Source organism: Pongo abelii, chromosome 23 (genome assembly GCF_028885655.2).
Source record: "Pongo abelii isolate AG06213 chromosome 23, NHGRI_mPonAbe1-v2.0_pri, whole genome shotgun sequence".
Taxonomy (NCBI): domain Eukaryota; kingdom Metazoa; phylum Chordata; class Mammalia; order Primates; family Hominidae; genus Pongo; species Pongo abelii.
This window is the reverse complement of record NC_085929.1, coordinates 24302325-24317253: the sequence shown is the minus strand read 5'-3', so window position 1 is coordinate 24317253 and position 14929 is coordinate 24302325. Positions and strand designations below refer to the sequence as shown.

General features: G+C 56.0%; 1 protein-coding gene and 1 pseudogene across 16 annotated transcripts in view; both read left to right on the top strand.

Annotated features, from left to right (window-relative positions):
• The window catches only part of MICAL3 (microtubule associated monooxygenase, calponin and LIM domain containing 3), a 234354-nt gene extending 225382 nt beyond the window's left edge, over positions 1–8972 (top strand). For all 16 annotated transcript variants that reach the window (XM_054543024.2, XM_063722747.1, XM_063722746.1 and 13 more), the window contains 3 exons: positions 5307–5406; positions 5538–5611; positions 5693–8972. In XM_054543024.2, the coding sequence (XP_054398999.2) occupies positions 5307–5406; positions 5538–5611; positions 5693–5877 (359 nt within the window). In that variant the 3' untranslated portion in view covers positions 5878–8972. The remainder of the gene's footprint in view (positions 1–5306; positions 5407–5537; positions 5612–5692) is intronic.
• Positions 7378–8972, top strand: LOC103888927 (uncharacterized; annotated as a pseudogene).
• Positions 8973–14929: the final 5957 nt, after the last annotated feature.

Sequence of the window (14929 nt, the reverse complement as noted above, 5' to 3'; positions counted from 1 at the left end):
GGTCTGTGGGACTGCTCTTCCTTGAGCTGCCTGAGACGCCAGCATTTGTTAGATTTGCCTAGTGCCTGTGTTGAAGAGGGCAAGCTCTGAGTTCAGAGTGGGCAAGAAGATTTGGCTTCTTTTCCAGACTCTGCCACACAACTCCTTTGAGCCTCAGAACCCTCATTTGAATTTGCCCATCCTGGCAGCCACACCTGGCCGGTGTGAGGATCACGTGGGTGGTGCATGCGAGGGCGCCCTGAAGCTGGAGAGTGCCGTCCGTGCCCATCTCACGCATTGCTCTGGACAGGCCTCACTCCCTGGTGGTGTACTGTTGCTTTTTGAAATTCGGTGACAGGCACTGCCTGCCCGCCAGGTGTCAAGCGAGTGGCACTAAAGAGCCACCCCTGGGTCACGCGTCCAAAGAAAGTGCTGCTTCAGAGGGAAAGATGGAGCAGATGTGCTCCTGAGTGTTGGGGACGCAGCAGAGTGCTCCAGGGAGGAGGGGTCCTCTGGCCAGGACCCGTTCACTGCTCGGGAGCTCAGGAGGGGTGGCCGGCGCCCAGGTCACGCAGGAGTGCTTTGAGAAGTGGTAAATTATAGCACCTGTTAGCAACAGATGGAAACCCGTTACCCTGACGTTGAGAAAAACCAAAAAACTTCCATTTGCCAAAAGCTTGACAGCATCTTTGTTCTTAGAACCAGTGAACCAAATCTTCGATTTCTTACATCCCCCTAAAAGGCAAAGCATTTACTATAAACCCCCCACCCCCGCCCCGTGCACGCTCAGTCAGGTTCCAGTCGGGTGGAACTCCCCTTGTTTGATTGGTTTTTCCCTTCCACTTCTTCTTTTGAAAATTGTATTGATTGGGCATTTTTTCTGATTATAAAAGTAGCCTCGCCCGTTGTGGAAGTGTGGAGCATACAGGGAAGTCCGAAGGTAGCGGCCCCGCAGCGCAGTGAGGACTCGCCGGCCACTCACGCGCTTCTGCCTCTTGCTAGGAGAAAGCCTTTTTGGTTTCTTTAAATGCTTGCTTTACCTGATGCCCCTTTTTCTAATTTCATTTCCTAATTCTGTTCCCAGTATTCTGTTATATTGTCCTCTGTATTGGGAAGGGCATATGAGGATGTGGCCTACATAAAAACAGCTGAAAGCTGTACTTTGTGCTGTCCGGAAAGCAGAAACAGGTGTTGTAATTATTACCCAGGCAGGCGCCTACCTCTTCCTTTTGGATGTGTTTTGGTTGTGTATCACATGGGCGCTGTTTCGCTCCACGACATGGCCTATTCTACCTGTGACACCAGCCCCAGGAGGTGGCAGGGACTGTTCACTGACGTATTTGACGGGATTCCTCCAGGTGTTCCAAGCCTCAACACAGACTACACTGTGAAGCCGAGGTTGACTGTAGGTCGGCTGTAAGGCAGAGTGTATTGTTGAGGAAAGAAATCCTCCCTCATACCCATGCATTCGGCCGGCTGTGCCGTGTGTGCTTAGCACACTGGGTACAGTCAGCATTTCACACACATGCACGCTGTGCCTGGCTTTGGTTTTGAAGTTGTACCCAATAGCAGATTCAGTGTGCCCAGGGTACTATGCACCGTGCTGGAAGGGTTCAAAGACAGAAAACACCTGTATTCATGCAGCTGCACTGCCGAGCGGCCTCTCAGCCAGCCGTTTGTCTTGTTGGCCTTCTGTTGAGTAAAACAAGGCCATTTCTTCAACCCTGTTCTCTCTGTAAACCACACACTGCCCTCCCCGTGGGCCGAGGCCCCATGTCTTCCTGGGCTCTGTTGTCCCTGTGTGTGCTCTGTGATGTGGTTCTGTGATGGTCCCTTGCCAAACTCCTCTCCCTCGTCCTTGAGTAGCCATCAGACCCCAGATCTAGAGATGTCTCTCTGCACACTGTCTCTCGATGCCCCGTCAGCACTCCTCCCAGCATCGTTCCTGTAAGTTTTGGCGTGTCCTGTCAGCTCACCCCTTTGGTCTCACAATCCAGAGTGTGACAGCCCCCAGCTGCAGCACGGGGTCCCTGCACAGCCATAGAAGGGCCAGAAGGAAAGGGGGTGGTTGGCTCTCCCCGTGCCTAGAGGAGAGAGGGGACAGTGACACGGACGGGTGGAAGTCACCTCTGTGTTTGTACATTTCCCTAAAATTGTCCTGGCTCAGAATTGGAAGCAGCGCAGGTGTGAGCGTCCTGGAGGCCCGTCACAGGATGGGGTGCTGCCCCCACAGACTCAGAGGCCCCTCCTTGCCCTGCACTTGTCAAGGCCAGCTCTGCCTCAGGCACATACCTGTGGTGACATCTTAGAGGATTCCACGTGGGTCTGGGAGGTGACCCCAGGTTGTCACCTGCAAGCCTGGAAGCCATGTTGGCCACTTATTGAATGCAGTCTGTCTCAGAGCCAGGCAGACCTATCCAGGGGCTTTGAGGAGGGGGCCCAAGGCCCCAAAGGCCCCTGTATGACAACCCAGATGCCACCGCCCTCCTGATAAGGAGTAGAGGCAGGAGGGCCCTGTGGCCCGAGTGCTGCCGTCATCGTGTAGGGAACACGTCATCCCTCTTGGAGGAATCCACACTGCGGCTCTGGCCCCACGCCCCTCTGTGATGCTGCCCGGAGCCGGGTCTGCTCTTGTTCAGTTCCATGCTGAAAAAAGGACTTAATTCATTTGTAGACTTTGTTTCCCTTGTTTCTGCTTCTCCATTTCTTGTATTATTTTCTTTTCCTCCTGTTGTTCCTTTCTCACTTTTTATGCTTTTTGTCCTCTGCTTGTTTTTATTCCACCTTCTCCCTGTCCCTCTCCACTTCCAAATTCCTGCTCCTCTCCTCCTCTTCCTTTTTTGTGTTTCTCCGTCTCCTCCTCTTCCTTGCTTGGTCCCTTTTGAAGTTGAGCCCAGTGGCGGGACTCCACGACGTAGACCTCTCTCCTTCTGCCCTTGCTGTGTCCAGGAAGGTAACGTAACCTCGCCAACCCCATCCCCACTGCCTCGGAGGGGGTGTAGCAACACTAGTCAAACACAGAGCCAGAAGCCACCTACCTCTCTCTCCCTCTTTCTCTCTGACCTTCAATAGTCCTGTTACAAAATGTCATGAGTCTGTGGCAGTTTCTAAAGGTACAGTATCCCTTTGACTGTCTATGGGGAGGACCAGGGTGCACAGTGAAGCCAGAGAGCCTCCAGGTCTGGGTCCTTCAGGGCTGCAGCATTGGCTGGCCCTTCGTGGCTGGGGCTTTAAGTCTCAGATCCATCAGATAGAGGGGCAGGGATGCAGGTGGGGAGCCTCCCGCCTGCGTGCAGCGATTTGGATGGGAGAGTCAAGGAATACTGTCCTTACAAAGACTGATCTACACCAGTGCCCTCGGGCCCCTTTCCAAACAACCACTGAAAGCAAACCTCTCTTACCTCGTGTCTTGCTGAGTGTGTGTTTTTTAAGTTTGTCTGATTTGAAGTCTGTTGTGGTGATAAGATTGTCGTTGAAAGGCATGTGGGGGGTGTGGCCGTGACTAACCCTGCTAACTCTTACCTGCCGTCCACAGCGCTCACCCGACTCTCGCCCACACGCCACGGCCCCTGCCCGGCGGCCGTGGGCGAGCTCTCCATAGCTAGTGAGCGCTGTCCGCACGTCTCCGGTGGCATTTTCTGTATCTTCGCGGGGAGGTGGGCAGCGGGAGAGACTCCCTGGTGCCGCCGTGGCCGGGCGCACTGGACAGCTTGCATGCCTCGGGCCCCTCCTCCACGGCCATGTGGGCACACTGTGCAGAGACGCTCCGAAAGCAATGCATGGAACTGAGTGGGGGCTGGCTTAAAAGCCAAGACCCAAGCCTATTGGATTGGGTGAGGAGAGCGCTGGTCCCCTGACCCTCAGGCACGCACTCCACAGTCACAGGCTGGACAGGCCGGGGGGCTTCCGTCCTTCAGAGGAGGCTCAGGGGCAGGAACCCCCTTGGGAGCAGAACCGCATGTGCACTAGGGCACAGTACAGACACCAACCCCTGCTTGTTGAACATGGTGCATTTCTGCCTCCTTTGGTGTGGCCACTGGGTAGAGACTAACTGTCTAGCAGACACCACTGCACATAAGAGATGTGTCTGTGTACCGTGTGCCAGAAAGGCAGCTAGTTGAGGGAGGACTCTGGCTGTGGCTGGCCCTTCCGAGGCTGTGTTCTTCACACTCCTGGGCTTGTCTTAACCGGCTTAGAACGCCCCCTGCCAAGGGACGCAGAGAGTGCAAGGGCCTCTGAAAGATGTCCCCGTCTAGTGCCCCTTAACCTGAGGCCCATGGATGGACCGCAGGAAGCCCAGGAGCAGCTTGGAACTCTGCATCAAATGGTTTGCTCTGCACACATAAGCATTTTTCTAGGAAGAGAGTCCCTAGCTTTTACGAGATTCTCAGAGTGGTTTGTAATCCAAAAATATTGAAGAGCCACTGACACGGCATGTATTTTAGGCAGGACCACACTTTTGCCATGAACCTCTGTGCTCCAAGGAAGAGGACCTTGTTCTCTCCTTGGGTGGCTTGGTCCCTTGGAGACTTCTTCCTTCTGTCCTGCCACAGTGAAGCCCAGCGGTCAGGCCGTCCCTGGGGGAGGTTTGGTATCGGCACCTGTTGGTGCAGGCAGCCACCAGCCACAGGCATTCTGTTGGACTGGACCAGGACAGGGCGTGGCCACCTCCTTCCATCCCCAGGGGCTGCTAGTGTTTCTCTGCTCTTGGTGAGAAACCCTGCGGCCATCCTGAGATGCGGGATCCAGCGGGAGAGCATCCGGAAGCTTGACAGGCCACAAGTTAAGGGGTGGTGTCTTCTCTCCCTGGTCAGGAGATAAACAAATGACAAGGCATCTGTTCTGGTGGCCCCTGGAGAGGGGCAGTAGCCCAAGAAAGAGCTGAGTTAAATGAGCATGACCTGAGGGCAGGATGCAGTTTACAAATTCACATTTGCCTCGTTTACGAGACGGTTTCCTCCAAGGAGACCTAGTACATAGCAAGTGCCAAATAAACATTGAGTGGCAAAAAAGAGGGAAAGCAACGTAAGTCATCCTAAGAGAGCACACAGAGCAGGAGGGGTAGAAACCAGCCCCGGGGAGGGCAAGGTCCCCGCTGGCGAGGTCGCTGACGGGGTGAACAGGGATGGCAGGACACGGGAAAGCGCAGGCTCCGGGAAGGGGGACGCCAGGGCCCCATGGCTGCAGGCAAACCTTGGGCCTGGCTTGGGAGTGGAAGTTCCGGCAGCATCTTGCTTGGCCCTCTTTGCACATTTGCCCCGTGTGGTTCCTGCGGGCCAGGGTGGGCGCGGCACTCCCTGCACCCGACACAAGCGTTCTCTTGGCAGGTATGGGCAAGAAGGATGACCCCAAGCTGATGCAGGAGTGGTTCAAGCTAGTGCAGGAGAAGAACGCCATGGTGCGCTACGAGTCGGAGCTGATGATCTTGTGAGTGGCCTTGGGTAGGGGGCGTCGGCGCCATGCTTGTCACAGCAGGCATGGAGGTCCTTCCGGATTTGGGGGTTTTGGGGTGGTCCCCAATCACTGTGGCTTGTCTCCCTCCTGCCCTGCCTCCTCAGTGCCCGGGAGCTGGAGCTGGAAGACCGGCAGAGCCGACTGCAGCAGGAGCTCCGGGAACGCATGGCAGTGGAAGGTGAGTGGGGTGAGGCACCCATGGAGGCCAGGGTGGGTGCCACCTCCAGGCCCCTCACCTCATGCCTTCTTCTTCTTCAAGATCACCTTAAGACTGAGGAGGAGCTGTCAGAAGAGAAGCAGATTCTCAATGAGATGCTGGAGGTGGTGGAGCAGAGAGACTCACTGGTGGCGCTGCTGGAGGAGCAGCGGCTCCGGGAGAGAGAGGAGGACAAGGACCTGGAGGCTGCCATGCTGTCCAAGGGCTTCAGCCTTAACTGGTCCTGAGCTCCCACCCAACGCCCCATTTTCTGTTGGCATCCGCCTGGCCGGGCAGTGGCCTCCAAACCACCTGGAGCCGCGATCTGAGGAGGCCTGGCACCTCCTTGGAGTTTACGCTCAGATGCCCGTGTGCTGCTTGGAAAGTGGTCGAGTCCCACCTGCAGTGGGGAGCCCCAGGTGACAGTGGTTATCTGAGACGGCTCCACCTCCTGGGAGGAGGCCCACCTGGACCTCCCGCTCAGAGGAGGAGCACGGCGTGTATGGCATGACGCAGGGGACCACCCCGCGCGCTCCCTGAGGATGTGCTGGCTGTGCGCCTTTCTTCCACTGGCACATTTGGTAAGAGAGGGAAGCTGCTCCTCGTCAGAACCACAGTGCGCCGTGCGAGGGACACTGTCTTCGTCATGCTCCCTGGAGCACCACCAAAGAAACGTAAACAATACCCCACGAAAGCAGGGTCAGGGCTCAGGGTGTGATCGAGACCCAAGATGGGGGCGTCCAGTCATGCCCACCCCAGCATCACAGGAGACGTGGAGGTGCGGGCAGGCTCCTGAATTATTATGCAAATTAGGAGGACGCAGGAGGGGTCTGCCCTCCAGCCCAACACCACACACTGGACCCTAAGTGGCCAAATGCCTGGGCCGCTTGCTGGCTGTGGCCTGAGGCTTGTGAGTTGCTGCATTTTGCTTGTAGTTCACAACCATTTTGACACTGGAAAATGCTGACTTTGGGGGACAGGATGAGGCCCTACATTCTAAGCCCCCAGTTGGCAGACAGGCATTGTCCCTGTTCCACATTTATGTCGGGGCAGGAGATGACCTTTTCCTCGGTGTTTTTCCTGTGTTTGCACATTGAAATGAAGCTGACAACCTGGCAAGATGCTCAGCCGCTTCAAACCCTTTTTGTCAATTAACTTATTTTTTTAATACTTGAAAAGAAGTAACTTCGTTTGTATATCTTTACTAGAGACACTGATCACCTGCACCCGGGTGCGGGAGCCACAGCGGCATCTGGTGCGTCCTACACGACCTGGTCGGGGGCTGCCCGGCGCTCGTCACGTGCATCTATTTATTAGCTTTTCTCTTCGTATCACTGGCCTGGCTGGCATCAGGGAGCTGCCCAGAACCCCCGTGTGGGTCCTGCTCACAGCTTTCTGTCCCCTCCTCCACCCGGTGCCTGCCTCACCCTGGCGCTAGACCATCTGGACCGCTCATGTGATGAGGGTGCATTTCCGTTCTGTTTTGGGCCAAGCCAACAGCAGAGCTGCCACTGTCACCCTCCCGATGAGAATTCCGGCTCTGCAGAACTCGCCCTTGTCTCAGTTTGGGGGCCAGGGCATCACCTTCCTCCGCACGTATGTTAAAGAAGGTTTAAGGATAGGCCCTCGTCCACACTGGCCAAGAGGGTGCAAGGTGGGACCCTGGAATCATGTGGCTGGTGAGAATTCCCTCCTCCCAGCCTAAGATTCACCCAGACGGAAACGCAAGTGCTGCAGTGGATGCTGGGATGCAAGCTGGCCTCTCTCAAGCAGATCAGCGACTCCTGCCCTTCCTTCCGAAGGCGACGGGCACCTGCCTTGTGCAGGATCTTCATGGGGCCATAAAGGGTGGCGAGCCCCGAATCACTAGCTCCTATAGCCAAACCGTTCGTTTCTCACAGTTCCGCACCAGCCTGGCTGTGTACAGCTCATCAAGCCACTGAGCTAATCGGGGGTGGGGTGCTTGTCCATCAAAGCAGTTAGCACATAGCCCAGCGAGGAGCCATCCGGACCAGACCCGCCTGCCAGGGGCGCTCCAGCCACCTGCCGCCTCCGTGGGCTGGGGCCAGCTGGGAGCAGAGGCCTGGCCCCTCCAAGGCGTCCCACAGCGGAGCAGGCTGAGTGGCCGTGCTGACCTTGGGCTTTCCATGGGAACCACACTGTGCCTCAACTTGAACATTCATCCCAACTGCAAAGGAGCAAAGAACCTGTGTCATCCCTGTCTGTCCAGAAGCTGCCATCTCTCTCCTGTGCACATCCGGGAGATAACACTGCTAGTGGCCGCCACAGCTCTGATTCTCCACCTGTTCTCACGTGAGGCAAAGGTCTCCTTTTCTTTTCTCTTTACTTAAAAAAGGGGAGAGGAGGGTTTCTAGATTCCATCTTCAAACCCCAGTCGTCCCATAAAATTGGAAGTGGGAAAAGACCTTCACTGCCCTTGTGGCCTTTCCCAGACCTCTCCTCTCGAATGCCACAAAACCGGTCCAGCCCCGGCAGAGCCGCCTTTGGCCCTTGTAGCTCCTGCTGGCCCCACAACGGGGAAGCAGTTTGCGAAGTGGCTCGGAAGGAGTGTGGCCCAGGGATCTGCTATAAGTGGCCGGACGTAGCAGGAGAGCCCAGTGTCACCTTCTGGTCCTGGTCAGCCTTAACACTGTGGCATCCTCCACAGCACACACGGTGGCCTGCAGTCTGGAAGGCGGACCCGAGCCTTTGCAGAGAGGTGCCACAGAGCCGCAGCCCTGCACAGCAGCCCCAGCCTTCTCCTGACTGTGAGGACACCCAGTTCCAGTAGAGCACTTTTTTTTAAAGCTCCCATTTTGTAACCACTAGTTTGCAGTTGACTTGAGTACTCTGGTGACTTGCTGCGTGAAGCGTTCTCAAGCTGTGAGAATGTGCGCAGCTCCAGGCAGGTTTTCTCTCGGAGAGTTAAGTCTTCCCGTGAAGGCAGGGAAGCAGGTTGGATACACATATATCACACGCATAAAACACCAGGCGCGGGAGCAGCCCAGACTCAAGGCTGACTAAACTGGAGGCTGAATACTATGGAGGTCCACATGCAGCTTCCCTGGAGGGCAGGCCGGAGGCACTCCCGCCCCTGGGCTTGAGGATTCCGCACCCCGTGGGCTTCCAGGCCTGCCCAGATGATGCCTTCAGGCCTTTGCCCCTGGCAGCCATCCTCAGGCCGATTTTGACCAGCAATGATAGACTCTTCTTAACCCTTTCAAAAGAAATTTTTCAGTGGGACAGGAAGGAGAGTTAAAAAAACATTTTTTTAAAGGTGGTAACATCTGACCCACAAAGGGAATGGGTCTGTTTTATGCGAAATAAAGGTTTTTCAAATAAATAGTGTGTTTCTTAAGTCATTTTACTGTATTTTTCAGGTGGATGGTGTAGGTGCAAGGTATTATGCATCTAGCTTGTGCGTGTGTGCAAGACGGTTTAAAGAATACATGGTTTTTTTTAAGTTTGTGCTTTTTTTAGTCCTCCATAGTATCCTGGCTCAGCCACCAACTGCTGTCACTTGAGTAAATGTCTTAGGCAGCCAAGTTTGAGAAGCAGCCACTCTTCAGACGAAGCTCCAGTAGCCTCTGGAAGGGAAGTGTGCTCTTTGAATTGGAGATATTCCGAGTCAGGGCGATGCTGTGGTCCTGGCAGCCCTCCTTCCAGCCCTGCCCGGCTCTGTCCTGCAGCACAGCTGACCCAGGAGCCCATGGCATGGGGTCTGCAGCACCCACGCCTAAACCTTTCAGATGTTTCAATGATCTCGAGGTCATTCAGTGCATAGGGTCACTTCTTGTTAGCCTGAAAATTGTCCCCAGGAGATTACAGGGTATAGACCTGGCCAGCTCCTCTTCCTTTGTTCTAAGACGCCTCCGAGGCACGCTCCAGCTCTCTCTCTAACCCCTCCCTTGGTGTGTTGCATTGTTGGGAGCATGGCTGACCCCGTGACCATCCAGGGGCGCCATGCAGGGAGGGAAAGCACCCCGGCCCAGAACAAAGAAAGGCCTGGCTGGGACAAATGTGGGCGTGTCAGGTAGAACAGAGAACAAAAATGGATGAGCAGCTCAAAGTGCATACCCTGTGGCCCTAGAGGACATCCCGTACAAGGAGAGCTGAGTCACTTGCCTGTTGGGAAAGGAAATGGAGCTTGGTAGTCACCTGACCCCCAGGCTCTTGTTCCTCAGAGGGGCTTGCTTGTCAGAGCTGCACCAGGCAGGATTGGGCTGCAGTTCATGGCCACCCCAGGTGGCAGGAAATGATGAGTATTGCTTTAGGGAGGACACCAGAAAGGAAGGCTGCTGGGCCAGGCCACTGCCACTGTCAGAAGCACACAAAAAGGCCACACGCCGTGGCGCACGCCTGTAATCCCAGCACTTTGGGAGACCGAGGCAGGAGGATCACCTGAGGTCAGGAGTTCAAGACCAGCCTGGCCAATATGGCGAAACCCCGTCTCTATTAAAAATACAAAAATTAGCTGGGTATGGTGGCACACACCTGTAATCCCAGCTGCTGGGGAGCCTGAGGCAAGAGAATTGCTTGAACCTGGGAGGTGGAGGTTGCAGTGAGCCAAGATCGTGCCACTGCACCCTGGGCGACAGTGAGACTGTCACAAAAAAGTAAACTAAAATGTATAGGCTTTATCATTTTTAAATTTTAAAAACTATTTTAAAACAAAAAACAAGAAGCTCTTCTTTCATGAACCACCACATCTAACAGCTCCAAAGTCCCTCCTGAACCCTGAATCCTCACATAGTCCAATCTTAAGAATCAGCCAAAAATGATGAAGGGACAAGACATGCCATTTTATTCCATTTTTTATAAGCTGGCCACACTGGTCCATGTACTAGACCCTCCCCCCTTCGTGTCCCCTGCTCGGATGACCTCCCCAGTGATGCCCAGTGAGGAGGGTGAGAGGCTATACCACCCAAACACTGGCCAGGGGCCAGAGCCTCCTGCCGCACGCAGCACAGGAGCCTGTGAGACCAGGCCCGCGGCCCTCCCGACAGCCTGTGGCTGCTCAGCTTCACCAGGAGCTCTTTCAGCAGCCTCTTCGTGTGCCCCCTGCCCCAGGGTCTTCCCGCAGGGGGTGCTTTGCCGGGGAAGGCAGAGTCCAGTTGCTGTGGGTAGGCTACATGTGCCACAGCCACTGCCGGAGAAGACACCTGCTGCCAGGACGGAGGAGGGAGACAGTCCCTGTGCTGCGCACACAGCCCCTTTTCATGCCCGCGTGGCCTCCGAGCTGCAGAGTGGACATCCAGTAATGGAGCAGGCTGTTTCCAGCCATGGGGCCCGGGGTGGGGCCAGGGTGGGGTGGCTCAGGACTAGGTGGATGGGGCTGAGGGCCTCCCTGGACAGTCAACACCTGAACCGTGGTGAGGCTGCCAGTATTGAGTGGTCCCCAAAGTAGCCAGGGACAGCATCCTCCAGACGCGGTAGGTGCGTGTGGAACTACCTCGCGCAGCTGTGAGACTGACTGCAGCTGCTGGTGTCTGCCCACCCATAAGAGGGCGGCAGGGAGCACAAGTTAGGTGAGCACCAGCTCAGTGTCCTGGCGGGATGTGTTCCTGTCTCTTCCCCCGACGTCACCCTGATCACAGCACTCACCTGGCCGGTGCCTCGCGGTCCTCCCACCAACTTGGGACTGCTGACCAACTTAGGATGGGGAAGCAGGTGGGAAGGCTGGAGGTTCCGGAGTCGGGGCCGGTGTCGATGCACAGATGCCTCCTGATGGGAGAACCCTAGGAGGACTCAGGAGGCAGCCCCCTGCAGCTCGAGGCCAGCCTGTTTCACAAACTTGCTGGGCCCCTGTGGAGTCAGTGTTCCCAGAGCGTTCGGTTGGCCCCATTGCCCCCAGTCACCTCTCCACCCAGGCAGCAGGTCAGAGCTGCTGTCCCAGCAGCAGCTCCAGGGACAGGCCATAGGTCCCTGGGTCTTCACAAGGCCATTGTCAAAAATGAGGAATTTGTCCAGATGAGTGCAGGAGTGTCAGCGTTGAGGGGCTGCTCAACCCACAAGCATGAGGCCCAGCAGGTGAGAGGAGCCTCTCAGTGGCCAGCCCCCATGAGTGTCCAGGGCCTGCCTTTTCTTTTTCTTTTCTTTTTTTTTTTTTTGAGACAGAGTTTTGCTCTTGTTGCCCAGGCTGGAGTGCAATGGCACGATCTTCGCTCACCACAACCTCCGCCTCCCAAGTTCAAGTGATTCTCCTGCCTCAGCCTCCTCAGTAGCTGTGATTACAGGCACGTGCCACCATGCCCGGCTAATTTTGTATTTTTAGTAGAGATGCGGTTTCTCCATGTTGGTCAGGCTGATCTCGAACTCCCGACCTCAGGTGATCCGCCCACCTTGGCCTCCCAGAGTGCTGGGATTACAGGCGTGAGCCACTGCGCCCGGCCCAGGGCCTACCTCTCTAGCCCCCGGTTGTCTCCCCGGCAGAGTGGCTGCCAGGTCTTTCTTGGGAGAAAAGGAGAGAGAGGCACCTGGCAGCCAGCAGCTCCCTTTCCCCAGTGGGTCTTACTTCTTTTAAAAATGTTTTTAGAGAATTAAATACCTTTCAAAAATGTATCTCGGACCAAACTTGTTCCCTCGGGGGGCTGGGATGCCTTCCACCCGGAGGCCCCAGCACAGGGACCACCTGCCCAGCCAGACCGCCTCGGCAGGCAGCTCCGGCAGGTTCCGACTCCCTCGGCTCCTCCACGGCCAGTCATTCCTGCCCATCCCCTGCCCTCTGTGTCTGTAGCTGCTAAGTTGCCGCTGCAGGCTGGTAAGAGAATTCTTCTTGTCCTTCCCCTGGTGTGGCCATGTATTTTGACAAGAAAAGACAAGCAGGAAATTGTCTTTTTCCCCAAGCTTCTTGCCCACGTCAAGGGCAGACCTGCTCCACCAGCATCTGCCAATGCTTTGTTATCTCGGAGCAATGGTGTGCGGCTAATGGGAGGGGTCTCTGCTGTTGGAGAGGGTGGGATGGGAGGAGTCTCAGAATCAAGATCCAGGCAGGATCACGGATGAAAAATTAGAAACCCACTTATTTCAAGCCAGGATTGTGATAAGAAGGACTTTGGTGAACAGACCTAGGGCAAGGCCCACAAGCAGAAGCAATCAGATGGCACCAAAGACAGCACCGGCCCCCAGAACCCTGCAGAGCCTTGAGTAAGCGGGGAAGGCTTGCTGGCCTTCCCAGGCACGAGCATCCTATTCCTGGCCCCAGGGAGGGTGTAGTCTGTGCTCCCACCAGGTCAAGGTTCGGAGGAGGGTGAAGAACTTCATGCATGAGACAAGGAGCATCAGAACAAGGTCCACCCCCAGCCTCCTCCCCCTAGCACCATCCTTTCCTCCTCGCTGGAGAGTCCTCCAAGGCCCCGGGGAGACCTAAAGCACAGCCACGCTCTTGGCAAGGCACCATGGCAGCAGAGCACGTAGGCGTAAGCACATGCGGTAGAAAGTAGATTTGGTGTAGAGAAATAGAGATTAAGTAGGGCTAAGGCAGCTATAAACGTCATAGTTTTAGATGCATTTTCAGGTGCCAAAGAATTGCCCTTGGCTTTGAGAGCTGGACGGTGAGCTCAGCTGGGGCTGGGAGCCAGTGGCACAGTGCAGTATTGAAGCTTTCCCACACAGGGCCCAGGGGTGGCAGCGCCCCACCCAGGGAAGTCCCCTGGGTGGATCCACCATTCAAAACTTTCCCGTCCTTTTCCTCCACACCAGTGGAGATACAGGCTAAGAATCCCTAATGCAGGATTTGCTTTGAGCATCATGTCGGCAAAGATTCCAAAATCTGAAAAATTGAAACACCTCTGGTCCCAGGCATAATAGATAAAGGGATACGCACCCACCTGAAGCCCCTCCCTTCTCCATCGGCACCTCTGAAGATGATCCCAAGAGCCTTCATCCCTCTCTCCAGAAAGATCTTTTACTGGAGGCCACAAGCCTGTGAGAACCAAGCGCTAGACCAGGCATCTGCCTGGCTGGCTGATTCCGGACGCGGCTCTCCAAGCCTGTTTCTACCTTTGGACCAGGAAAAGAACATCCACTTCTCTGCCCTGTAAACAGATCCTAGACGCTGAGCACTTTGGGTTTTGTGGGGTGCTGGGCCATCCCTCTGTGGCTGCCTGAGTTGGTCCCATACAGGCATCCATTGCCTGAAGGCTGACCCAGCCCTGCCCACGGCACGCCTGGGAGCAGCTCCTGCCCAGGCCTATGGCCGGAAACGCCACAGTGGCTCCTCTGGCTGGCATGAACTTCACGATGACACCTGGGTCTCAGTGCAGTTTGTAGGAAAGGAAGGATGCCACGGGGTCAGATCGTGTGTGGGGGAGATTTGGTACAGAAGCGAACACAGGAGTGAAGATGGCAGAAACGTCACGTAAGGTGAGGCGTGTGTCTCCTGGCCTCTCGGCTATTGCAGGTCTGAACTGCGCACAGCATGAGGCTGCAGTGCTGAGACTCAGCCCCTCCCGGGGGGCCCACAGCCTGTGCCGTTCACTCTGCATGTGGCAGTCTTGGTTTCTGCATCTTTGAGCAGAATGCTAGACACAGTGGTGGTTTGCCCTCTGCTCAATATCCCTCTAACAAATCACTATGCAAAACATTCCAGCTGGACACAGCCACCCCATGCCGGGACCCCCACACTGGGATCTCCACTCCCTTCCCTCTGCTGGGTGTGATTTGGCCAATTATCCAAAGAGTTCACTTCAGAAAGGGCAGGGTGAGAGGAAGGATAGCATGGGGGTCCCTGGGCTGGGCCAGCCCTGGGGTGGACGCCGGAGGGCCCAGCTCCCTCTGGGAAATCCTGCTCGCCCTGCCCCAGCACCCATTCTGAGGCACAGCCAGACTCTGGGAGGGCCGTGCTTGGAGTTTTCCAGCCCTTGGGCCTTAGGAGTTAGCCCTCTGAAAGTTGGTGGCGAGGGCTCACTAGCAGCTGAGGGTTGTTGGCATTAGATAGAGCAGTCCCAGGGAAAAGGCTGCTTGAAGCAATATGGGAAACCCCAGACTGGTCTTTCTGCAACAGCTGAGTCATGCCAGCCTCCCAGAGCTTCTGCAGGGCCACACCCACCCAGCAGCGGGGCTGGGGAATTCCCGGGGTCTACTTGCCTCCGCTCGGTGGGTGGGACTGGTCTTCACCATGGCCGTGATTTCACCATGGGGGTGAACATGATTTTCACCCCCCCAGGCTCTGGTCCTGCATCTTGCCATCTTTCCCCTCTCCTCCAGCAAGACTCTTGCCCTCACAACCCACCGGCCCTTCAAGGCCCAGCGCCTGGGGAAAGCACCACCTCCTAGGCAGGGAGCCACGCAGCCAGGCAC